Genomic DNA, 25977 nt, shown 5'->3' on the forward strand with positions numbered 1-25977 from the left:
GACAACAGTGCCTTCATAAGAAAATAAACGCAGCAGTCGAGCTCAGGGAATTGAGAAGCAACTGTCACAGGCCGCGACTTTCCTCGTCATTTTTGATCCGCAACAGCGCGAACGATTTCAAAATTTCGCTATCTCCGAAGCAGACGTAACGGTGATGGCGGTAGCGCCGAGGCATCGTCTGCTCGGGAGTGGCACACCAGCGCCATTAACTCTGTGCTAACGCCCCTAGCAGCTGTGAACATTGCTGCAGCTTCGGACAGCCTATGCGCCGCAGCTCTCGCTTTTAGAGCGTTACCTGTACTACTCGCGTTACTCAAGGTCGGGTTTTTCTGCTACCACTGTTTGGCTGTACTTGAAACTATCGTGACGCCATTGAGGCTCGTCTAGTACCGATTTATTGCGTACACGAGGTCAATGGAGCAAGCAGATTGATTCCAATGCTTTTGGTGCTCAATCATTGCATTCGAGAACAGCTTTCACTTAATTATATCGCTGGAAAGAGCCGCGTTGACTGGGCACTATAATCGCACCATATATCTACGTTAATAAGGCTCCTATTTAGCAGGCGACTAAGGAAGCTCGTAGCACGAAAATTCCAATCTACCACTACGACAATGCAGTCTATCAGTAGCTTGAAGATAGTGCAATATAACAATGGCATAACGACGTAACAGTAGCACCCGTTTGTATGACAGTAGCAATGGATGAGCATTTAGTAAAGAAAAGAAAAAGCATATGTATGCCATCAAGCATTGCGCGGCAATTTCGCTCAGCCTATAGTCATGCTGCGCATGCTACAAAATGAGCACAGAGAGGGATACGGAAAAAAACATAAAAAAGTAAGACAGCAGCACTTTGTTTCCTTTCGCAACTGCGCAGAAGCGTCGTCTAACTGCGCGACATATCAGATCGCTAACCAACTTCTAGGAAGCAAAAAACTGCTTGGAGCGCAGAACAGTTTCTTGTTGTAGGACATTGACTTGTATCCTGCAGGTATCTACCGGTGACTCGAAGAAAGCAAGACTGCGGATCAACGGACTTTATTCCATGCTGTCTTTAATTTTCTGAGCTCTGCGTAGAACGCACAGGTGTTGTCGTCCAGCGCCGGCAGCAGCAGCAGCAGCAGCCCGGGCGGGAGGATGGCGCTCAACGTGAACCAGGCCGAGCTGCTGGCCTTACTCCGGATGCAGGAGCTGAAGCGTCGAAGCCTGGACCTCCGCAAGTGGATGCTGCTCAGGATGTTGCTCAAGACGGCCGGAAGGATACGCCACAACTGGCAGGTTCGTACCCTTCGATTATTCCCGCTCTGGGACTGAGGCGAGTTTGCGCGCAGTGAGGGGTGGCTTAAGTGAAGATGTTCAGCGTCGTCGCGGTCTGGGCGCGTGGGGTGGAGGATTGAAAATTGCCCGTGGAGTACACGTTGCGCGTGGGAAAGAACGAAGCTCATTTGTTAGTTTCTCGTTGCAGCTCGAGGTAATCTGCGAGAAAAAAAATTTGCTTCTTGATTGCCTGGTTTGTCCGGAAACCTTATTGAGCAGCTGTAGCCGAGTCCAATCAGGCTACGCTTTCACACTCAAAGCCTACGGACTAACTGCATCGCTTAAGTCGTCGAAGCCAACTAACTCTCTTAGCCAGTGGAGAGCTTGTGGCTGGTGCCCGTTTGCAGACAGGGACTAATAGTTTGTCTTTGAGGGCATAATTGTTTTCACAACGCAGTTTAGTGCCCCAATTACTGACTCCTGAAGCATTTAGTTTTTTTTTTATGGCTTAGAGAGTGCATGCGTTCTCCCGATAAGATATAGCTTGTGTTATGCGTGTGGTATCTCGCAGGAGAGCGGACTTAATGCTTGAGGCTACATTTTAAAACACTTCACGAACACGTGCGCGTGATATAAGAATGGCAACACCCATTTTTCGTCTACCTTCAGGATATTGCAGCAGTAATAATGACGTTATCGAAGGTACTTTCGCGAGCTTTATGAAAGGGAACGCGGGAGTGAGTGGCAGATAGGCTCGAGCCATACTTGTGGCGATACGTGGTGGCCGCTTTCAGAAACGAAGTGGAAAGGGAGGTGCTATCCTCCATTGCCAGAAGTAGGCATGGAAGGTTTCAGAGCCACTTCCACCCACGTTGCGAAACGCGGCGCCGCCAAGTATCGCCACAAGTATAGTTCGAGACTGTCTGCCACGCGCTCCCGCGTTCCCATTAATAAAGCTCACGACAATATACACAGACGAGGACTAATCCTCATCCTCCCCGTTTGAGTCTATTTTTTTAGTCCTCTTTTCACTACTGCAGTCTCCGGATGAATTCAACAACTAGCTCTGCTATCCACACAATTGATATTTCGCGTACCTTTGATTCCAAATTAACTTTCTTGCACTATCGGGGGCAAATGTAACGCGAGCAGCAGAATTCGAAGGCGAACAGTAGAATGAATGGAGATTGAGCTGTCGAGTGATGAATTACAACTTTAAAGCGCGATTGAAGCTCCTCGAGAGTGACAACGAATTTTGCCCGTATTTGTTTTCTTTTATTTATAATTTATTTACTTTGGTTTTGTGCTTGAGCTCTTTCCATTCGCATTCTACTTGCAATAGACAGCGCGTTCTGGTTCATGCGAAGCTCATAAAAGCGTGAATGACGTCGTTGCAATCGCTGGAAAAATTCACGGACATCACACAGTGCTCAGAAAGGGCGAACTATAAAGGTCGTTGACGTGCTTTTTGCATCATCATCATTATCAGCCTCACTACGCCCACAGCAGGGCAAAAGCCTCTCCCATGTCTCTCCACTCAACCCTGTCCTTTGCCAGTTGCAGCTACCATGTAATCGTAAACTTCTTAATCTCATCCGACCACCTAACTTCGAGGAGCGCCCCGCTACGGGAAACAATATGCATTTGTTTTCACCCACCTACTGTGCGCCACTTTGTTTTTTTTAATCCTTGGTTCAAGTTACGTGAAACACCCAGTATGTTCAGCAAGATATTCACCAAGACTGGAATGTTGGTGCCCTGTATGGTTCATCTCTCACTGATCGGCTTCATGCATGCTGGTCTGCAGTGCACTGCGAGGCGAAGAACTGCGTCCGTACAGATTACCAGAGTTCTTGTGTACAGTCGCACGTGATATAAACGCACATGACTAACAGACAAGCAGCGTCTTTGCTCGAACCTAGAGGCTGCTTTGAAAAATCTAGAGAGGACACTTAGGCTCCGCATTCTTAGAAAATCTGAATTATTGTCCTGTGCGGCCGATTTTTCTATTCAATTGAATTAAACGTGCCCGATCCCACCTTTTTTTTTTAAGCCAACGCGTGAAGTTACTTTCAACCAGTAGCGTGGCGGTTCGCTTTCGCTTTTATTGTTTTTTTTTTTGTTTCCGTGAATAAGAAGTTTCAATCGCAGACTACATAGCCACAAAATCGACCCACGAAAATAAAAATACGCGAGGACACTTTGTTTTCGACGATCGCTACCTATCACTCCGCCGATGGCAGAGCGGCAAACCGCCACACGGCTGGCTGAAAGGCACTTCACGCGTTGGTTGACTCCTCCTCTTTTCGGAGGTGAGTTCAAGAATAAAAAAAAAAGGCGGGAGCTGGGACAATTAATTCGATTTAATACGGAAATCGACCGCACAGTACAATGATTCCAAGTTTCTAAGAATGCTCGGAAAGTGCAGATCGCATAGTGAAAAAAAAATTGCGCAGAAACACGAGGACAAAGCAGATACAAAGACAAGGACGAGCGCTACTCACAACTGAAGTTTTATTCCAAAAAACATGCACATATAAATAGGAAAAAAACAAAACAAACCACACCAAGTTATCAAGAACATCACATGTCACTCCCTATATACCCGAGTGATTTGGCCAAAAAGCGGAACTCCCTATCAGATAGCCGCCGCGGTGGCTCAGTGGTTATGGTGCTCGGCTGCTGACCCAAAAGACGCGGGTTCGATCCCGGCCGCGGCGGTTGAATTTCTTCGGAGGAGAAATTCTAGAGGCCCGTGTACTGTGCGTTGTCAGTGCACGTTAAAGAACCCCAGGTGGGCGAAATTTCCGGAGCCCTCCACTACGGCGTCTCTCATAGCCTTAGTCGCTTTGGGACGTCAAACCCCATAAACCGAACCAAACCGAACCCTATCAGATAAGCGGACGGAAGTCTTGCTGATGTATTTATCTCCACTGATGCGCATATGAAACGCTTCCATGAGCTCCCGCACAAGTTGATCCCTGTGCCTGAACATAATTGTTGCTTTGTCAAAGAGCGGTTTACACTGCATCTTCTTGTCACTCGCACTACAAGTGCGGCAATGTTTTGCATATCAACCACCCAGCCCAACTTTCTGCTCCCATAAGTGCAGATCGAGTTCCCGCGGTAAAAAGACGAGCTCAGAACTATCTTCAGTGCGTCTTTAAGGATACGACGCGATAGTGTGTGGATTAGGCTTTTCATTCTGAGCAGTTTGATGCCTCTGAACTCATTATTCCTTTTTTCAATTGTTTCAATAAATTAATTTATCAATTGCACATCTAAATTTTCTTAATTAGCATCATCAAACGTTGGCTTTTCATTCTGAGCATTCTGACATCTGTGGATCCCCCTTTTCATTTTTTTCATTTTTTTTAACTAATGAATTAATTACAATGTTTTCATTAATTCGTCCTCGCCCATCACACATCAATCACTAGAACACCAAATTACCATGATACAACTTTTTTTACGCAGCCCCCGATTATTTCCGACATGCGGTGTCGACTACTACTACGCCGACGGCTTTTCGGCCGAACGAGCTTTCAAAATCAAACGCATCACATGTCACACTTCAAGTTTTGCTAAATCATTCATACCCAAGACCATTATTGATTGGAACCGGCTGCCTTACACAATCGCAACTGAAACGAATGCGAGATTATTTCATGAACTTTTAAAAAATCAAAGCGATGTGTAGTTTTCTTCTAGTTCTGTTGTGCTCACCGCAATGTGTTCGAGTTTTGCTTTTCGTTCTGTTTATTCCGTTGTTTTTATCTTTGTGTTTCTTTTCTTGATTTTGTTTTCATTTTGTTTATTTTGCGGCTTGTTGCTCCGCCACATTTCGATTCTTGCTGACTACCAGTTATTGCTCTTTTCTTGCTTCTTTTTTTGCCCTGTTACTCATGTTAGATGTTCCTTCTGTGTATTCGAGTTGAAATTTTTACCATCCCCTATGTAATACCCTCGTGAAGAGGGCCTTTAGGGGTATATTGAAATAAATAATAAATAAATACGCTATCGCGTAAGATGCGGCTTCACTTTACAGCATTGCGGTCGGGGCCTGAATAGGCGAGCCACGTGTTCTCAGTGCAATTAGCTATTGCCTTTATACGGCTCTGTTTTATGCGAAGCATACTACTTTAGCTACCACTTCAGCCCTTCACCGTGGTTGTGCGCCTCCAAATCACGTGATACATGACGTCACACCACGTGACACGATGACGTCACGACAGTGGAGAAACGGGGGCCCACCTCGCGCCGTCGCTGTGGTTGTGCGCCTCCAAATTACGCGACACGATGATGCTTCGCATTCTCCAGGCTTAACCAAGTTAAGCCTCAGCCATTTTTTTTTAAATGTATTTGAGGATGTTCGCGCCGTTTCTCTTTCTGACTCTCACTGCTCTCGTTGTTCGACGCAGTGCTAGGAGGCTTCTACCTGGCTCTGGTCCACTATGCGTCGGCGGACTGGAGCACCGAGAACGAGTGGCTGTGGCGAAGAGCTGAACTGAAAAGTAGGCACCAAAACAACTGCATGCTTCTTTTCATTCTGCTCACAAAATCAATTTTCATTTTCGTCGCACTTTCTTTTGATCCGTTCAAAGCAAAGTGGAGAAAGCTGAGTTCTGTGATTCATGCAGAGACAGTTTTGGTAGCCATATATCGACCGGTAAAGGGGGTAGTGGTACAAATGTGTCACTTGAGACTGTCTGCAAGCGTACGTACAAATTGAAATAAGTAAGGTTTCTATGGGCTCCAGCAGCACGCCCGGTACATTCAAGAAAAGGCAGTATGCGCCTCGACAAGCATCCAGCATGCAGTTCGTTTCGCGTGGAATTTGCTTTCACCTTGGTAGCTTGTTTTTGTTCTCACGCGAATCTTCTGTTAACTGACCAAGATACTTGCTCATTCAGGATTCGGCTTGTCCATCACTTATAGTTTACTGCTGTAACTTTAATGAAAACTCTTTCATGCGCTCGAGGCTGTTCAATTAAAGTGCCGACCCCATTTGTGAACCCTCTCCCTCACGCAGGCTGGAGCCAGCCGCAATGAAGATGCCGGATTTCGCCGGTGTCTCTGTTCATCGTTTTTACATCGAGGCAGTTTATTCTGCATTTCACCCTCATTTGTACGTGACACACTGTATTTTTGAATAAAGTCGTGCATCACAAACGTGCTGTCAGCGTCAAAAGAAATGCGAACAAGGCAGCTGAAATGGGAGCAGAAAAACTAAAATATAGAATACAAGGGCACTGACTGTATACTAGCGCATTTGATATTCATGCGGAAGCATAAGAGCGCCGTGTGCCCACACCTACCGACGGTGTCACACTTTTCCAGGTGGCCAAAATTTCCGGAGCCCTCCTCAACGGCGTCTCTCATAGCCTTAGTCGTTTTAGGACGTTAAACCCCATAAAACAAACCTGCCATTTGGCAGGTGACACGAGTGGTACACGGGTGTACTACTTCCCATTTCCAACACCCCCTGCTCATTAGTGTCTACTGGCATCACAGACCACTCAAACGCTCTTCCACTTCGCCTCCATTGAAGTGCGGTCGCCGCTGTCCAGCTGTTCACGCATAAAATAAGAAAAACATTCATTGAGAGGGAAGAAGGTGGTTGAAGCAAAACAGGTGGAGTCTTCGATCCAGGGCTCTGGTCGACGCCGTGGAGATGGCAATGAGTGCTTCTTAGTCTTCGGGGGTGGCACTGGTCAGCCTCATCAAGGCCGCATTGGGCCGCTTTAGGTGTTGTCGTTTATGAGTGCATGTTTATTGGGATATGAAGAAATGTAGGGGAGGCACCGCACCATGGGCATCCATTCATATGTAGCGTTCGCGCAGAAACCCTGCTCCAGCGTGCGACAAGCTCAGAACACTGCGCTCTAAGGAAACGCGTGCCTGTAGCGAGGCATGACGTCTCCCGGTAATTGGTATGCAAGGCTAATCGCCTGCCAGCTGCTTTCGGGAGCTGCGATGTTTTGAGCCAGCGAACAAGCTATTGGTCGGTTACTCTGAGGCGTGCCACTCCCTCTTTCGCCAACAGCCTTTCATCAACCACTGTAACATCAAGCGTCTACCCTGACAACGCGATATGAAACGACTCTTTTCAGTGTGATTTTACCGTTCCGTAAGTCGCCATTTTCCCCCATCAGCGAGTTTACTGCGGCTACCAACTGTGCCCGTCCGGTAAAAAATGGCAGTGGCCTAGCTCTGGTTAAATGTGGTTGTGTTGCGAAAGCAACGCCTGCCTGGCTACGCTTAGGATTCGCTTGTGGTATGGCGACACCTCCTCCCCCTCTACTACGCACAACTGGCGAAGCGAGCGCCGGCGACAGCGGCGCTATCTGGCGAAGCGAGCGGCGGCAGCAGCTGCTGCGGTTGCTAGGCAACGGTTCAAGGTCATTCGTGGTGTCGCCGCCACGGCGAAAGTGCGGCCACGATGGAGAGGCAAAACGGTGGGCGTAGTGTTGCTTTCGCAACAAAAAAAAATGTGGACTTTTTATTGAAAGCTGGCTTTGCCACAAGATGACTCTTAGTGTGGCAAAGCCACACTTCATGTCGCGGGCGGTTGAAAATTGAAAGCGTCTGATTTCCGTAAGCGCGTACTGACTGGTTGAAGCAGTGAAACCGGTTGTGTCGTTGACTTGCAAAGCAAAGCGTAGTTGCAGCTTTCGTAAACGAGAGCCGCCCTTGTCGTTACCACCAGCACACCCGAATCGGCGACTCGACCACGTCGCAGAATCAGTCGTATGGTCCCTGGCACTGCAGACTGCACTGAACAATGTGCAGTATCTGAGGCACGCAATTTTGGAGAAACCAGTCGTTCACTCGAACGCGTAAAGGTGGTGGTACCATGACAACGGTGCAGTTGCGCAGGAGCAGCGATCCCAAAGTTGTTTCTCTTGGCCGGCAAACTAAAATATATTTTCGAATGTATTTTGTTAGCACATGGTCTATGATCTTGACGTGTGTTGTGCTTATTTCCAAAAGCAGTTTACGCAACTGCGGCGACTTCCAGTTCAGTATTGGCGTCCCTCATAGCCTAAGTCGCTTTGCGTCGTTAAACCCCAATAAGCCAATAAACCAAACCAGTTCAGTATTAAATTCCTATTCTGCACGGTTAGTAACTACTACGTCGTTCGGAATGGTAGCTGTCTCAACGAGACACTACGGAGGCAGGGGCAGAATTTAAACACAGAGCTGAACAATTAGCTTCGCATTGTCGCAGGTTCGGCTGCATGCCGTTGTTTCCGATGCGCAACAAAAAAAAAAACATCTGAGGACTAGGTTGTTAAACAGATTTTGTAACCAGACGTGATGAGGAAATCGGCTGCATAGTGTGTTAATGTAGTCACCACACATATATAACCGGCAAAGAAAAGGTTTCCAAGCACGACCACCGTATGTCTGCATTGTATTTGATGTCATGAAGGAATGTATACGTGTGCTCAAATGTACGCAATGTCAATAAATAAAAAAAAAAGTTGAGTTATCGCTCGCGATGCCTTCTTTGTTTTCGCCTAGTCTGTGTGGGCTTTTAGGTCTCTGTTCAATAAAAAATTCAGTCCGTGGCCACAACAGTCAACTGCCATCAAGGCTTACAAGGCACTCTTTCGCTTTTTGAGAGCGACTGCCTTGATTGACAGACTGTGATTATTTCCCGTTACTTCTCTCTTTCCTCTTTAATTCCCCTCATTCCCTTCCCCTGTGCAGGGTAGCCAACCGGAATCCTTTCTGGTTAACATCCCTGCCTTTCCCTCTCTCTCTCTTTCTCTCTCAGCGCCAACTATAAGCGTGCGCCATATATCAGCATACGCGGTGTGACGGCAATCTTCTTTGTAGCTGGACGATAGAACCCTTCGCGTTCCTATGCACTCTTCCATGATTCAATCTTCACGAGAACCGAAGTGAGATAGCAGGGGTTAATCTTCGAGTTGGCTTTTGGTTTTTAAGTCGCCAGTAGTCCACACTTTGATCCACTGCCACCGACACACGGCGTTGCGTATTCGATGCGGTTAAAGGACGATGAACCGGTGTATTTGTCGAGTAGGAAAAGTTAATGGATGCAGCTCGGCGATTTGCGCCCAGTGTCGTTTTAAACTAGTCTTTCCTAAACGTTTATAACTAGAGGAGACAAACGTTTAACAAAAATCATTACATGTTTAGTTTTTTTGCGCTTCCGTTGGCTTCAGCTGAGTCTTCTGTTCACCCTCAATTTACGCCTCCAGAATCGTCGCCCTGCCTACACAAAAACCCCCCAACCATCCACACTCCCACCCTGCCATTTTGAGTGTGCAGCACAAAATGCAAAAAGCAAAATGCCAAGAGTGCAAGCGACATTGGCAGGCACCGACAAGCAACGAAGCTTATTCTCTCGGCCCTGTACGAATTCGCAGGAAGACGTCACGTAAGCCGTACGCAAGAGATTTTGCAGAAATCTTACCCATACAACTTGAGGCGAAGGCATGTCCAGAAAAAATTCAAAAGCAGCCACCCAGGGCCAACCTAAACGCGTTCCAACAAGTTCGCCAGGATAAATGAGCTAAACTAAATGAGGACCTTAATATTTAAATATGGTAAGCAAAATCCGCACCAGAAAAGCGCTTATTAAGGCGAAAATTAGGGCTTAATGAGCAGCTGAGAGAGCACCGCTTGGAAGTGAGATCCGTAACGGTTCTAGGTCATCTGGCTGATCGCCGCAAACGGTCCCCCACCAAAATTAATTTATCTTTGTCGCTGTGGGGTCATTAAACGCTAAACACCTTGTGTTATTCGCCAGTACATCTTGGACAATTCAATATCACGTAACTTCGGCTGCCATTTTTCGTTTAGATTTCTGAGAACCGAGGACTTGTACCACGGCGCAACTAAGAAAACGCAAAAGTGACCTTACTATCAGCAGCGGAATCTGTTCTGTGTCATGGCGATAGTGCTGAAAAAGCTCTATCTGCAGCAAGAAATTCACGGGATGCATGTTCTCGGAAACCAAGAATTATTGCAGGGTTGCGTCGCGACCAGTGGATGGAGCATGTACATACAGTCGTGAGCAATATAAAATGGAACAAAGTGTGAGCATTCATTTATTGTTTCCTCCATACTGTATGTGTTGCAAACACAGTTTTTTTCCCGTTCTCTAACTAGTTTTTCTCTCGACTTATAATATCCAGAAGTCATTCTCAAATTTAGTTGAGAAATAACCCGAAAGTTTACAATTTTGTGAAAAAAGGTTTGTTACCTCTCATATTCCTCACGGATGTAGTTTCGTATCTTCAGACATCTCAGACGGTTCGTGCAAATTAGTTTGTTTGGTTTTTTTTCGCACACGCGCATCCCGTAAACTTCTGCTGACGATAGTACGCTTCTGAACACTATTTCATAGATCATGCTGATGCCACTCGCGATAGGCCTCTGAAAGTTCATTATGCTCGGTTGCGCGGACATTAATATCGAAGTGAGATATGCTTAACTCATTGCTTGCCTATTACAGTTTCCTGTACACCTTGTGGCACACACAGAAGGCTTGCGGCAAGCTTTCTGTATACCTCTAAAATAAGGTGTCTCCACTCGTTTAAGTTTTGGTTCAGTTCTTGATGTCATTTACCCCTAAAAAAATTCTCTCATTCAGTTATAAAAGTGAAAAAAAAAAAATATTAGCCACGGGACGGTGATAGTGATGTAAACGAAGGTGACAGCCATGTGTTCGCTGAGTCCTTGAGCACCGTTCGTATTCCCAAAGGCAGAGCAACATAACTTTCAGTTGTGCCTCGAAAATCGCCTCCAGGCTTGCTAAACAACGGTTTTGGCTGAAAAGCATGTCGATAACTGACCGAAAAAGTAGCACGCACCTGCGATAGGCCGTGTATAACTTGAATGCGTTTAACGTTGAGCAATATAAGAAATAAAAAAAATGTATAAATATCACAATGGCATCTGAACTGCAGTCTTGCGCACCCGAAAACGTTGCATGTGGTCGCTCACTCCGCCAAAGCATCGATGCGGAGGTGTTTTTCTAAAGGTGTTATCATTCGTTGTCATGAAATGTTGTTGAGTTGCTTTTGTCGGTATTGCTGTTGTTGCCATTGTTATTGTTTTTCTTGTTGCTGTTGTTGCTGCTGTTGTTTTTCATGCGTCTAGGGGCACACATCTACTCTCCATAATCGGCCAAGAATAGAGAGGCTTAAGGAGGCTAATCATCAGTACCTATTTTGGAAACGAAAAGAAAGAAGAAAAAATGTGGACGATAACACGCGCGGTTATCCTGAATTGTTGCCTTTTTTCCACTGGGTGACCATCTTTCTGCCCCGACTCATCATCATGATCATGACGATTTAAGTCAGGTCATGAAGAGGCATGAAAAGTGATAGGTTATGAGGAACGAAAATGGCGCACTAAATGTCTCACTTCTCAGCGGACACCTCAGACCAGCCCGAGGAAAGGGATAAAGGAAGGAGGCACCGTAGCGGCCAGTTCTGTTACGATGCTCGCCTGTTATAAGGGGAACAGAGAACGGGTTCCTCTGAAACAGGAAGCAGTAGAGCGGGTGGATGGCGGGAGGCAGTTGTCCACGACCGCAGCGTCCCCTCGGCTAGAGTCCGCTAAGATTGAGAGTAGGCAGCTTGGGCAAATGACACAACTCACCTGGGAGTGAACTACCTGTAGTGCAGCATGGAATTTCCCTCAAAGAGACCCAAAATAACAAGTAGTGAGGCTACGCAAGCCAATCCAATCTGATACGGTGCTGTGCTTTCGTAGGAACGGAATCATACGCGTGAGGTCCCTGCTGAAAATTAGTTTGTTGAAAACTGTTTTTTTTTTTTTAGGAAAGGGAATGACCCGGTAACTGCCCCACATCTCGGCGGACTCCCCAACCGCGCCTGTAAGGGAAGAGAGGAAGGTGGGAGCGAAAGAAGAAAGGAAGAAAGAGGTGCCGCAGTCTCCGGAATAATTTCGACCACCTGGGGATCTTTAACGTGCACTGACATCGCGCAGCACACGGGCGCCTCTTGCGTTCCGCCTCCATCGAAACGCGGCCGCCGAGGTCGGGTTCGAACCCGGGTACTATGGCTCATTAGTCAAGCGCCATGCGCCCTTTCTGTCGGAGTGCCCTTCAGTTGCAGAGGAAGAAGAAGCGGACAGTGACATACCTGGTCACAGTAAAAAACGCTAAACGCTCATTTTATCATACTGACCTACCCAACATACTTAAATATAACCCGACTAAATTCTGGCAGCTTTTAAATCCGCAATCTATACGCACTATTACCTTAACTGATGATTCCGGGCGTGCTGTTTCCGATGTCGAGTGTGCTAACATATTTAATTCTGCTTTCGCATCCGTATTCACTCATGAACAGGAACCGCCCCCCCTCAAGACAGCAAATGACCTAAGAAGTTTAATGCCAGCCGTTACTTTCTCTGAGGCCGGCATATCATGTCTCATAGATAAACTAAAACTGTCATCATCTGCCGGCTTTGACGAAATCAACACCAAGGTACTAAAAAACGTTAACCATACCTCTGCCAAATTTTTATGCCTGCTGTTCTCACAGTCTCTTTCTACAGGCGTCATACCCCATGACTGGAAAGTGGGGAAGGTCGTTCCGGTCCACAAGTCGGGTAACAAAGATTCACCACTTAATTACCGACCCATATCACTCACCAGCATACCATGTAAACTCATGGAACACGTCATTTATTCTTTAACAATGCACTTTCTGGATTCAAATAATTTTTTTCACTCATCGCAGCACGGATTTCGCAAAGGATACTCATGTGAAAGTCAACTAGCACCTTTCGTTCATGACTTGCATGCCAACCTTGATGCTAACCTCCAAACTGACGCAATTTTTCTCGACTTCGCTAAAGCATTTGACAAGGTACCTCATAACCACTTATTTCTGAAACTCTCTCGCCTAAACTTGCATTCCGACATACTAGCATGGATAAAAGAATTCTTAACTCACCGCTTCCAATCAGTCGTTGTCAATAACCAAATGTCTGACCTCCTACCAGTCTCCTCAGGCGTGCCCCAAGGACCCGTCCTTGGGCCACTCTTTTTTCTAATTTATATTAACGATCTACCTGAGAAATTAGATTGCCATATTCGGATGTTTGCTGGTGATTGTGTTATTTACAGAACAGTCACTAACACCTTCGACCAACAATCCCTTCAAAATAATTTAACTCATGTGCAGGACTGGTGCAGTGAATGGCTAATGACACTTAACACAAGTAAATGCAAATATATGTCGTTCCATCGTCGCCGTTACCCTCTTCTGTTCCAATACAGCATATCTAACGTTCCTCTCGATCTTGTCCAATCATACAAATACCTTGGTGTTCATATTTGTCATGATCTTACATGGAATACGCATATTTCAAACATCATATCATCCGCCAACAGAACACTAGGATTCTTAAAGCTTCACCTACGCTCTGCACCTCAGCATGTCAAGCTCCTCGCATACAAATCATTAGTCAGATCAAAATTAGAATACGCATCTCCCATCTGGTCTCCAAAGCAAGCATATCTCTGTAACTCAATTGAAGCAGTTCAAAACCGAGCAACTAGATTCATTCATTCATCGTATTCTTTTGATATCAGCATATCATCCCTCAAATCACAATCCAGCCTACCTACCCTTGCTCATCGCCGCTACATTGCTAGTTTATGTTTGTTTCACAAGTTTTTTTACTCTGAGCTACGACAGGAACCCTACATCTGCGCACCACCACCACGCATCTCCCTCCGCACCGGCCATCAGCAGCAAGTGTCACGACCTCGCGCCCGCACCACTACATTTTCTTCATCATTCTTCCCCCGGACCGCAAACGACTGGAACGGCCTTCCCCGAGAACTTGCTGCTATCACATGCCAATCATTGTTCATCGAAGAAATCACGCGTGTACTTGCTCAGTGATAATCTTATATTTGTATAACTTTCAACTTATCTGTTAGTCATTCTATTTTTCATTTCTGTGTGCCCCACCCCTTATGTAATACCCTCTAACGAGGGCCTTTAAGGTATTAAAGTGAAGTGAAGTGAAGTGAAGTGAAGTGAAGTGAAGTGAAGTGAAGAAGAAGAAGAGCCTAGGGTGTCATGCTTGCTATGGAGAAGAAGAAGAAGCCAAGGACAGCACCGTTTATGTTACGTCGAAGGGCTTTCCGAACGAAGGTGGTGTTAGTGGGCGTCGTCCTGTACGCCGCAGTCACGTATCTGTACTTTTGCCGTGACAGCCCATCGTTTCGCGGGCAGAAGTCGCCAACCATGGGCAGCACCCCTTCAGCGAGCAACAACTCGTGGCTACAGCGCTACACGACAGACGTCAAGCCCATCGACCGCTTCTACTACGGCTCAACCACCGGTAAGGTCACGCATCACTGCACCTCACTGCGCACCCCAGCAAGCCACTGATAAATCAGTCCTCAAATGAGGCGCTTCGTTTAAGGCGAATTTTGTAGCCACAAAAAAAAAAAGCAGCAGTCTGTAAGCATTTTATGCTGGACGGCAGTTAGTGACCCGAACTTGGTGCTTCATTCACGCTAAAATGGTGGTGCGTCGAGCGTTGTTCATTGAAGCCGCCGCGGCGGCTCAGTGGTTATAGCAGTGGGCTGCTGACCCGAAAGACGCGGGTTCGATCCCGGCCGCGGCGGTCGAATTTCGATGGAGGCGAAATTCTAGGGGCCCGTGTACTGTGCGATGTCAGTGAACGTTAAAGAACCCCAGGTGGTCTAAATTTCCGGAGCCCTTCACTGCGGCGTCCCTCGTAGCCTGAGTCGCTTTGGGACGTTAAACCCCCATAAACCAAACCAAACCGTTATTCATTGAGGGACTCACTACAGCCTCTTTGTTTCCATTTCTCCTGTGAATGATCAGTACCATTTACCTTTATTGGTCCTGCAGCTGCAGTGTAATACTGTTGGTCAAGCCTTAGAGCCGGTGTTGTCTTGAAATGGTAAGTCAGCGTCCAGAAAGCGTTCCGCAACTGCACGTTAGGTTCACGACTACGCATGAACGTGCATGCTTCCCTCGCCTCTTGCATTTCTGGCTCGAGCCAGGTATAAAGCGACGTATCACAGACGTGGCTGGTCGCGTAGGCTGAGAGTATACTTACTTACTTGGCCATCCATGATTACCGGTACGGTTGAAATGTCCCTGGATGTCACCACGCGCTTAGTAAACGGCTGGAAGTGGGATGAGTGAATCCCTTCTGGTTCGACGTATTTCTGCGCATGCAAGGATAGCTTTAGAAGATCTGGACGCTTTACAAATGATCAGAAACGCTCGATGTCGGGAGCCCTGGCAGACAGTAGCTCTGTCTTTGCCCGAGGCTTTCTTGGAAGCAGGGACTCTCTCTAAACTGTTCTACGCTCTTCTCCAAGACCCCGAAGTAAGGAGATCTGGTCGTCAGGTACTTTAAATGGGGTTCTATCTTGCGACAAGGTAGTTGCGAGAGTGCTTCAGTAACCATACGGCGGGCTCCTGACCTTGGAGGGCATGAATGTCTCTTTTTAGTTGAAGTCTAGTGTTTGACGGATACCCGTCTCGTCGGGATGGTACTACATGACGAAATTAGAAGGCGCCGACCGCTGTGGTCAAGGGCAGTGGATGCTGCAGTAGGCCTGAGAGGCAAAGTACTTTCATTCAACACAGCTGCTTGCTACTCAGCTCTGTTGCAGCGATGTAGGAGTAGGCTTCTCTCCATCTTCCCTGTTGTTCTGTTTAGCATTCTAACGGTTGCGTGTAGGTGCTCGCTCACCTCGCAGTCTTATACGAAGTCGCGGATTACCTATACCCAGCCAGTGACGTAATACAGATTTGTGTATTTTCAGCTGGCGCCGCCATTGTGTTGGGCGTGACGATGACGCTTCTGTCGTACCTCCAAGACACAAGGCTCAATACGTGTGCGTGTATGATTTCGGAGCTAAACATGCTTTTTTCGACATCACTGTCATCACGAATAGTCTCCAAGGCAGACATGAAGGCAAACCTTTCAGCCCCCGCTTATGTGTTTCTCTCTCGGTGACTTCGCTGGCTACGTACTACCATAGTCTTTTATTAGAGTACTACCATAGTCTTTTATTGGAGTACTACCATAGTCTTTTATTGGAGTACTACCATAGTCTTTTATTGGAGTACTACCATAGTCGAATGCAACTCAAGAACGAAGCGGCAAGTGCCCCTCAAGGGAGACCCTCCAGCCAATGGCGCCGAACGATTTTTCATGACGCCGCGGTTAACCCCATGAAACCTTGATTGATCCGCTTTCAAAAATCAGCTGCGATTTCACGCCAGCAGGTCAAAGGGGAGTTAACCACGGCTTTACGAGGATCGGTCGATGCCACTGGCTGGAGGGCCTCAATTGAGGCGCATCTGCCTCTTTGATGTTGAGTTGCATATGACTATAGTAATATTCGTGTAACTAGTTACAATAACGTCCCGACATTGGTATTTCCTTTATAGCGAGTAAAATACGGGTACGGTCTCACGGCGATTTCTACCCATTGCTGCTGGTTGCTAGGAAGAGGCGTTTCGGCTTTGCGACTTCTAGGAAGACGTGACTTCCCTCAGTTCCCTACAGTCGAATAAAAATCAAGAACGAAGCGTCTTTTCTGCCGTCAAAGAATCCCCTACCAGCCAATAGCGTCAGCTCAGAGGAGTGATAGTCCCCTCCCTCTATGGTCAGGGATAGTCCTTTCCCTGCGCTGTTACACCGCTCCCTGCATTGTCACACTGGCAGGTTCATGAAAATCGGCCGACGCAATTGGCTAGAAGGGGGTCTTTTGACGGGGAAAAAGCCGCTTCATTCTTGCATCCGACTACAGTTGTCCCATCTGGCCAGAGATCAGGGCATAAAGGGGACGCAATCTACACTGATGTAACGCCGCCATTACCTCCTCTTATTTCCCTTATCCTGCCCGCTACTCCTGCAGTGCTTGGCTTCACTCGGACGCGGTGGATGAACAACGGGCCACAGCTTCACTCGTTCCTCTCTGTGTGCAGGGGTCCCCGAATTGCCGGCCCTGTACGTGGCCTTCGTGGTGCCGGGCTGCCGTTCTCGTTCTGCCGCCGTCGTCCCCTCCCGCGGCTTCGGCGGCACGCAGACTCAGCTGGGCGACGCCCTGGACAGCCTGCTCAAGCACGCCAGCCGGCCGCTGCACGTGGACGTGCTCGTGGCGAGACGCTCGAAGCGCGAGGCCATCGCCATGCTGCTGGAGAATCTCACTCCGCACATGCGCGCCGGTGCTGGCGCAGTGGTGAGCACAGCGTCGATGATGATCATGATGAAAACTTTATTTGGAACAAGGGACTGTTGGACACGTCGGTCCTTGGGCCCCCGCACGGCCCCACTGCACTCAAACGTTCATATCCCGGAGGCTCATGACGCTGGCAGCCCGACGACTGCAAACGCTGGTGGATCTGCTTTTTCGCGACAATTGATACGAAGTTCGAGTGTTATCTGATAAATGCAGGCGTCTTGAAAAGAAAATGAAATAGCAGATATGCAGACGAAACGCTGTGCACAGCTGCTGCAGATGTTGCATCGTTTGGGCCCTAGGTGCGCAGGGTTTAGCCCGCCATTCTAAACTAGCCGAATTAGCCCTAAGAAGACAGTGACGGCTGGTCGCTGTGATCTTGCACCGCTCCTTCAGAGGAGTTCGAGGTTTGGGCCATGTCCTAAAAAGCGGGGTCCCCCTCTTGCCTTCCGAGAGAGCGAGAGTAGAACCCGAGAAGGCGGTAGCCGGGGCCACGCCAGGAGAGTTAGTTGTTTGCCTGAGAACGAAATGCGACACTGTTAGTGCTGTCTGGAATGAACTGGTTGTTTGTCTTGTTGGCGAAAGAACGAGTGTTCTGTTAACGTAAAGATCGAAACAAGTTCGCAGCAGCAAAAATGCATTCCCACCGCTTACCCTTGTTGGCCCTGTGTCTTCTTTTTCGTCGTCTCTTTCTACACTTCCAAGTTCACCTGGATAACATGGATGACCTCTTCTACCTGCAGCTCGGGCTTCTACGGTCTCTTTTGTAATACAAGTGAACTTGGCCCTATACTGCCATCCAAGTTGCAACGCGGATGCAGAAGTGCATGAAAAATATGGTGTGAATTAAGGCCTTACAATACATTTCTGCACTGAAACAAATTTCCAAGAGTTGATGGGAACGACTGAACAGTACTAACAGATGGAACGAAAGAAATGAGCATAGACACGCACTGTTTTTGTTTCTTTTTTGGCCTCGCGAAGGCATGAGCCCTCCGAACAAACGGGGAACGACCGGCGGTAGATATGAGCCTCGTGAGAGAGAACGTGAGAAGACGTGCCAGGCACGTGGATATAGCCGGAAGGGTGACACAAATGACGGCAGATCGAAAGCAATAAGCGAAAAGGAAAGGGAACTATGTTGAAGAAAATTAATTCAAGAGAGGGCTTAGGCTGGTTGGTGCATGTGGATGGACACGACTGAACGACGCCAACGGACGGGACAGAAGACAAGAACACAGGGCATGTGTCCGCGTTCTTCTCTTCCGTTCCGTCCGTTGGCGCTGTTCAGTCGTTTCCATCAACATGCACCAACCAGCCCGATTAAAGCCATCTTCTTGAATTCCAAAGAATTTCAGTTCAAATACGCGGCGGGTCAACGTGCCAGTGCATTAAAATAAAATAGTTATTCTAGCCTAACCGCAGCCGGCTGGCACGCCGTATGAAGGATGCGAACGGCTCTCGTGTTGGCAGCGCTTGAAGTGAATGCACGGTGAGCTATACCCAGCTGGTTCATGCGCATCCCTGGGCCAGCCTTATGGATACCATGACAAGACGCGTACGACTTCAACTGCAAGCAACCACGGCTAGGCCTAAAATGCCGTCGTCTTGAAACCTTCGTCTCCGGACCGGCCGCAGGTGGACCTGCTTCGGATGGAGCCCCTGATCCGTCGCCTCGCTGCCTCCAATGTCAGCAGCAGCGGTGCCAGGAAGAGCCGCGTGTGGCCCAAGCGTCGCTGGTTGTTCTCCGTGTGCACTGAGCTGCACCGGCTGTTCCGCGTGGACCGCCTGCTGCTGCTGGCGCCCGACGTGCAGTTCCACGCCGACGTGGCGCTCCTGTGGCAGCAGTTTCAGCACTTTCCCGCCGGTGCCGTGTTCGGGCTCGCGAGGGAGCAGAGTTCCAAGTGAGCACCTCTCCTCCTCCTCCTCCTGTTTTCTTCTGCACATGTTTCCCTCTGAAGTGGAGAGTTAAGGCGGCCACCTGTCTGGTTGGGAAGAGGCAGGAAGATGAGAAGACAGAACCGCCGCTCATAAACGGAGTATGTGCAAACTTTAGGACATTTCAGATCGCCCACAAAAGAAGCTTGTTCACAGTGGTTTAAAAAAATTTCAGGGGACACTTAAGTTCCAGTATAAGGGTATATGACGCGATAGCGGAATGGGTTAATTCGCATATACGCCGAAAGTCATTCTCTACATTCACAGATCCCTGGCGGGAGTCCTCATACCCATCCAGGAGCAGTGGTGCAGCGGTAAAGCGATGCGCCACTGACCTGGGATGGCAAGTGTTCCCAGCTGTGGGCCATAATTGTACGGCCCAGGTTGCTCTTGCCGAGCGACTAATCATTAATTAAACTGCCACCTGCCACGGTGGGCAGGTTGCGATGACGTCACAAGGAGATGCGGGGTCACAAGGAGATGTGACGTCACAAGGAGATGCCGATATATTGGGCACACATTTTCTCCTGTCCTGGTGTTAGGCTTTTCTGGGCTGAAATGTTTGGGAAATGTCTATTTTCCGCAACTTGTGTAGACGAAAAATACATTGAACAAAGGGACCAAAAAAGTAGTGGCGGTGGTGTTTATATATGTACAGACTTACAGTGGCCTGTCGTCAGGTTCTCCGCCTGGGTCACTTTTTTGTACGAATACATGGTCTGTTCTGAAAGTAGTAGGACTGATTTTTTTAAACAAAATTTATTCAAGTGAATACTACAAACGATTACCATTTTTCAAGGTAGCACCCTTCCGCACCTACACGCTGCTGCCTATGAGTTTTACATTTTTTGTACGCCTCCAGGAACGCCTGGACCGGAATGCTGTTTAGCTGCCTCGTCACGGCCTGTTGAACCACCTCTACCGATCCGTGATGTTTCCCCTCGAGCGTCGATTTTATTCTTGGGAATAGAAAAAAGTCTGGCGGGGCCAAGTCGAGGCTGTAGGGGGGCTGAGGCAGCGTTGCCGCCTTGTGCTGGGCAAAAAATCGGGGTCCTCATTCACTTGATGAAGGAGATCCTACCGGTTGGCCTTTTCCTCCTCTGACAACACTCCCGGCACCAACTTCGCGCACGCTTTCCTCATGGATAAGTTTTCTGTCACGATCTCAAAAACTTGTGTTTGAGGAATGCTGAAGTCATCAGCAAATCTCTGATACTCATTTTACGATCACTGTTAAGTAAATGTTTCACTCGCTACACATTTTCGTTGGTCTTGCTGGTCGAAGGGCGTCTGGAGCGGTTGTCTTCCTCCACTCTTTCCTTACCTTCTCAGAAAAGCTTGTGCCACTCAAAAAAACACCTGATCTACCCATGGAAGCGTCACCGTAGGTCTCCTTAATCATGTTGTGATTCTCTTTGCCCGTTTTACTAAGATTTGCTCAAAATTTGATCGCGTATCCTTGATCGAGCAAACGCTCGACTATTCTGCGTGACGAGACGTTTCGACAGGGGTTCACAGTACAAGCGACCTCCTCTCTTCAGCGGCTTAGAGCCTACTGCCGATTTTCCCCAGCATTCCCAATATCCCCCTTCAACGATCCTGCACGCGCAGACCAGCTCTCTTCCGCCCGTTCGCCCAGGAAAAAACCAGTCCTACTACTTTCAGAACAGACCATGTATGTGTCTACAACTGTCCCATAACACTGCAGTGTTCTCTTGAAAACTTCCCAGAGTGTTTTTGTCACTATTCGCTGCTCAGTTCGCGAGCCCTCTGGGTACACGATGCGAGAGACGTCGTCCAACGGAACGCTCATGCCTCTCAGGTTGCACAGGAGTGCAACGTTTTCAGTGTGCCCATTTTTTTTGGTGTCGAGCCTGAGACACCCTTGTGCCATTAAAACTTGTCATCACAGTGGTTAAAAGCCATTCTAAACGTATGAGGTACAAGGAACAAAGATCCTTGTATGAAATCCGAAACGCAATTAAAATTGTAATTACCTAATTCATGCTCGGTATGTCTTCATTCTCTTTAAGCTACCACGCACGTTTACCGCTACCTCACGGCCGCGATATTAGTTTTTGTAAAATTTAGCGCAACAACAGACAAGCCCATGGAAAACGGCACTCACACAGGCGCTATAAAAATAAGCGAACTCCCCAAAAGAGAAGTTTTAATGATGTTAGTGATCCCGGATTTCTGAGCTCGTTTCACCTTTGTTGTATATCGCCTACATGCTGAGGCATCACCGACACGGGGCGACAGTGGCGACATGTTGTAAAGTAGCAGTTCACGAAGTTCACCGCAGCTTATTTTGGAATGTGCGAGGATGCGGGAGATAGAAAGCAGACAAAGGTGAGTGCGTGATGAATACCCGAGCAGCAGAACCTTCCCGTCAGCAGAGTTACGCAATAGCTTCGTATTCCGTACGCAATTCTCCAATCAGACAGATGTCAAAACGCTTGTTCTTCGGGCGGTTGCTAACAGGTTCAGAAAGCGCGTGCTGCCTCTTCCGCCATGCTTTCGCCCGAGGCACACAACGTTATAGCGAGCAAGATGGCGGCGCCCATGAAGTGCTTGTTGGAACTTGGAAGGGACTACACACCCTTCACACCCCGCGTATCGCTTCAATCTTCAGGTACGCGTGGGCCCTTTCACGCCGCGGCGTTGCCACGAAAGGGGGCCGCCACAGTTGCGGCAAGCCCCCGACTTCTGACGGCACCCCGGGCCTCAACGGAGCCGTGGCCCTTCTCGACCTGGACTCCATGCGACGGTCGGCTGTCTACCAGCGCCTCTCCACCCAGGACGGCGTCGATCGGCTGGCCCGCGAGTACGGCTGGCGGGGCGGGTCCCTGGCTGACGGGGACTTCTACACCATGGCCGTCTGCCGGGAACCGGGCCTGCTCCACATGCTGCCCTGTTCGTGGAACCGGCAGGCAAGGAAAGCGCGTCGATTGGTCGGGCACAATATAATGACGACTGTGGACGGGAAGATGTTAGAGCTAGGTGTCAAGGACAAAGACAAACGTGGATGAGAGGGTGGCTGCTATTTTTCACCATTCAAGCGCTGCATACCAGTGCCGTCAATTTCTGGCTAAACACATCTACGATGCGCTGGTGCAGTCAGTTCCCGACGCTATGACGACAGCGCTGTTACTGAAACTAAAATGTTTAACTAATTACACATGCAGCGCCGCGGTGGCTCAGTGGTTATGGCGCTCGGCTGCTGGCCCGAAAGACGCGGGTTCGATCCCGGCCGCGGCGGCTGAATTTCGATGGAGGCGAAATTCTAGAGGCCCGTGTGCTGTGCGATGTCAGTGCACGTTAAAGAGCCCCAGGTGGTCGAAATTTCCGGAGCCCTTCACTACGGCGTCCCTCATAGCCTGAGTCGCTTTGGGACGTTAAACTCTAATAAACCAAACCTAATTATACATGCACGCAGCACATAACAGGCTAGCGCCCGGCGATGGCGGTAAAGGGGTAGGTGTATATTACACCACCAAGGTCAAACATATCGTGACCATGCACAATTAGTAGAACGCTTCGGCTAACAGTAGCAAGTTACCGGCGACGTTATCGAGCCTGTACAGAACTTCACATGAGCAGCTGGCGGCCGACGGCAATGACACACGGTAGTGGCATGCTAAAATATTATGTAATCAAAAATGACACGCTTGGCCTGGGTCAGTTTGTTAACTCACGGCACGCCAATCATTTAAGCCGATATATTCAAGCTAGGATTAAATGCGAAAACATGTCTAGAGAATCCGCCAGACTAAAAAAACGCTTCGGAGGGCGCCCAAATGTAGTATACAACGTGCGCTTTTAATTTTTAAAGGATTTATTTATCACAACCCCCTATCCCGACCAAAAATTGTTTAAATAATACAGAGCTGATATTCCGGAGCAGTAATACGATACTAACGCCCTCCTCAGGACGTAACACTTCTGCAGCTCTGCCAAGCGCCTCTAACTGCTTGGTAAAAGCTACGTGAGAAAAAAAAAAGGACGTTCACGTAACACGACACAAGCTTCAGCATCAGCATGCGGTCCATTTTGTTGGTCGCATAAATTATTGAGGCGAAAGGCTATAATGGCTCATACTCGCGGTGTCCGTCCGTGAGCTGGAGCCTGGAATCGTGCCAACTGCCAACTGTGGCCTCTGCTCGGCGCAGCGACGCAACCTCCTCCCCTCCTTAGCAACCGGTGCGCCGGTGGGGGGCGCAGCTGTGCATAGCAGCCGTGACGTAACACAGTAGCGGTAGAACGAGCGCGCGCGCGTCAGCGGTGGCAGCTGCACCGTCGCTCCTTCGCCATACGTCTCGTTGCAGTCGAGTGAGTGATACGCATGGCTCCGAAGCGGCCCAGAGAGTCCCTTGTTTACTACAAGTACCTTTGGGGAATTCAAAGGGGATATCGGCGAGCACTGTGGCCATTCCACTGGGGAGCCATGTACTATCAGCGTCAAATGAAACGCGAACAAAACACCTGAAACGCGAGCACAAAAAATCAAGCATTAGAGGCTGGAGGTGAAATACAGGCGTGGCCTATTAACATCTCAGAAGAGCGGTCTTTTCGGCTTCGATGGGAAAATCAACTGCTCATGTGTTTTGCCTCCTTAGTATAATATCTGCGAGTTGTGCTGTTCGCGTTTCAAATGGCTTGTTCGCATTTCAATTGGCTTGTTCGCATTTCAATTGACGCTGATAGTACAACATGGTATATGCGGGTTGACCACAAGGCTTTCGCCAAGCACACTTTAGAATTTCCATAGTGTCTAAGGTAATTTTTTATTCAACGGGTGAAATGACCCCCGACAGGTTCCGCCGCAAATGCGCCGTGGTCTCGTTATGACAATATTTTACGCTCTCACGAGTAAATAAATTATGCGCCATACTCGACCACTGCAGCCACTGAAGCTCTATATGTGGATTTTGAATGGCGCAGGTTCCAGCCCGCAACAGGGCGCCCTTCCCGTTTGTAAAGGTGACCGCGCGGGCACCGGCGGATCACTTCGGTGAGGGCCTCTACGACTGGTGCGATGGAGGCACGTACGCGTGCTCCGCTTACTGCCCGGAGAACTAGGCCACGCCGACGTTCCAGCTTCAGTACCATCGGACCTCTGCTTCTTCAAGGCCCCGTGGTTTCCCTCGCGTTCCCAGTGAACTTCGCCTGCGACGACGCCGCTGCCATGGCTTTTTATTTTTCCCTTTTATAATAACCCGCGCCGTTTGTGAACTTTATTTGCAAATTCAAAACGCGCACTACGCGTCTGTATGCACTGAACACGAAAAGGGTTTAATGTTCTGGAATCAAAGTTTGGCCAGTTATTTTATATTTGTTGAGGTAAAAGATACGTTTAGTATAGCGTACTTACCGCGCCCCGCCACTGCGCATGCGCAGATAGCTCAGAGGGCGCCACGGTCCCGTCAACAGCGCGCCCGCCTGCCGCGACGAGACCAAACAGAGCGCGCGCAGTGGCGGGCACGGTACTTGGTAAGCGGTGGAAGTAGCGGTACGCGCTATGCTAAAAATATTTAGAATACGAGGCCCCAAGTTTTGGGGGCTCGGAAGTTGTTTGGGGCGTCGAAGTGCAGGTGAAATAGCAAAAAATTCAGGGGGCACTTTGACTGTCTAAAGTGCGTAGAGGCGAAAGCGTTTTCCGCACCACTTTCGCTGCTTCTGTGGCACTGGTGGCGTCACATGTAATTGAGTACTAATTACTAAGTGATGACAAATCACTAATTAATGGTTAATTAGTGATTAATGTGTGAATACTAATTAACTGCTAATTAAGCTTAAGCTTAAGCTTCGCCTTTAGGAGTGGAACGCGACAGCGTGTTGTAGCGCTGCCAGGGAGTCCACGGAACGCCACCACCCGTTCGGCGCGATGCCTTGCCGTTTCAACGCAACGGTTTTTGAGGAAAGGATATGGCGCAGTAAATCTCTGTCATCACGGTGGACACCTGAACCGCACCGTAGAGGAACAGAGGAAGTGGGAGTGAAAGAAGAAAGACGATGATGGCCCGTAATGAAGGAAATGAAAATTGTATTTGAGGAAAGAAAATTACGCAGTAACTGTCTCACATATCTCGGTGGACACCCGTCAAAATTCAGGGGGGGGGGGGGGGGGGTGCACTTTTTTGACCTAAAGTGTGGTCACTGATGTGTGGTTAAGATGTTAAGCTTCGCCTCTAAGAGTGGAACGCGAGAGCGTCTTGCAACGCTGCCAGGGAGTCTATAGAACGCCATCGCCCATTCGGTTCTACGCCTCGCTCGTCGGTAAATTGGTTTTTGAGGAAAGGAAATGTATTTCTCTCTCATATCTCGGTGGACACCTAAACCTCGCCGGAAGGGAAGGGAGGAGGATGGCAGTGAGCGAAGACACCGTATTCACTAGACGTGCCTTTGTTCATTCCAAACCATCGAGCTGGAATGGCGGAGTGGATAGCATGCTCGTCTCGCACTCCGAAGACCGGGGTTCGATTCCCGAGCTCGACCAATTTCTTACTAGGTTTTATT

At 48.5% G+C, this 25977-nt stretch overlaps 1 protein-coding gene across 1 annotated transcript; it reads left to right on the forward strand.

The window, feature by feature from the left end:
• The first annotated feature begins 1139 nt into the window (after positions 1–1139).
• LOC149362956 (xyloside xylosyltransferase 1-like) lies at positions 1140–24540 on the forward strand. Its single transcript, XM_089568399.1, has 6 exons — positions 1140–1280; positions 14519–14627; positions 17267–17520; positions 19159–19424; positions 22094–22391; positions 24403–24540. The coding sequence occupies exons 1-6, from the start codon at positions 1140–1142 to the stop codon at positions 24538–24540; spliced, it is 1206 nt and encodes a 401-aa protein (XP_089424525.1).
• The last annotated feature ends 1437 nt before the right edge of the window (positions 24541–25977 follow it).

The sequence above is a fragment of the Amblyomma mixtum genome, chromosome 2 (assembly GCF_055824585.1).
Source record: "Amblyomma mixtum isolate Tamu chromosome 2, ASM5582458v1, whole genome shotgun sequence".
NCBI lineage: Eukaryota > Metazoa > Arthropoda > Arachnida > Ixodida > Ixodidae > Amblyomma > Amblyomma mixtum.

What these genes read in the sequence shown, in the direction of transcription:
- LOC149362956 (XM_089568399.1), top strand. Translation starts at nt 1,140, where the DNA reads ATGGCGCTCAACGTGAACCAGGCCGAGCTGCTGGCCTTACTCCGGATG. An exon ending in CTACTACGGCTCAACCACCG is followed by an intron (nt 14,628 to 17,266) that starts GTAAGGTCACGC and finishes CTCTGTGTGCAG; the next exon opens with GGGTCCCCGAATTGCCGGCC. An exon ending in GCGCCGGTGCTGGCGCAGTG is followed by an intron (nt 17,521 to 19,158) that starts GTGAGCACAGCG and finishes GACCGGCCGCAG; the next exon opens with GTGGACCTGCTTCGGATGGA.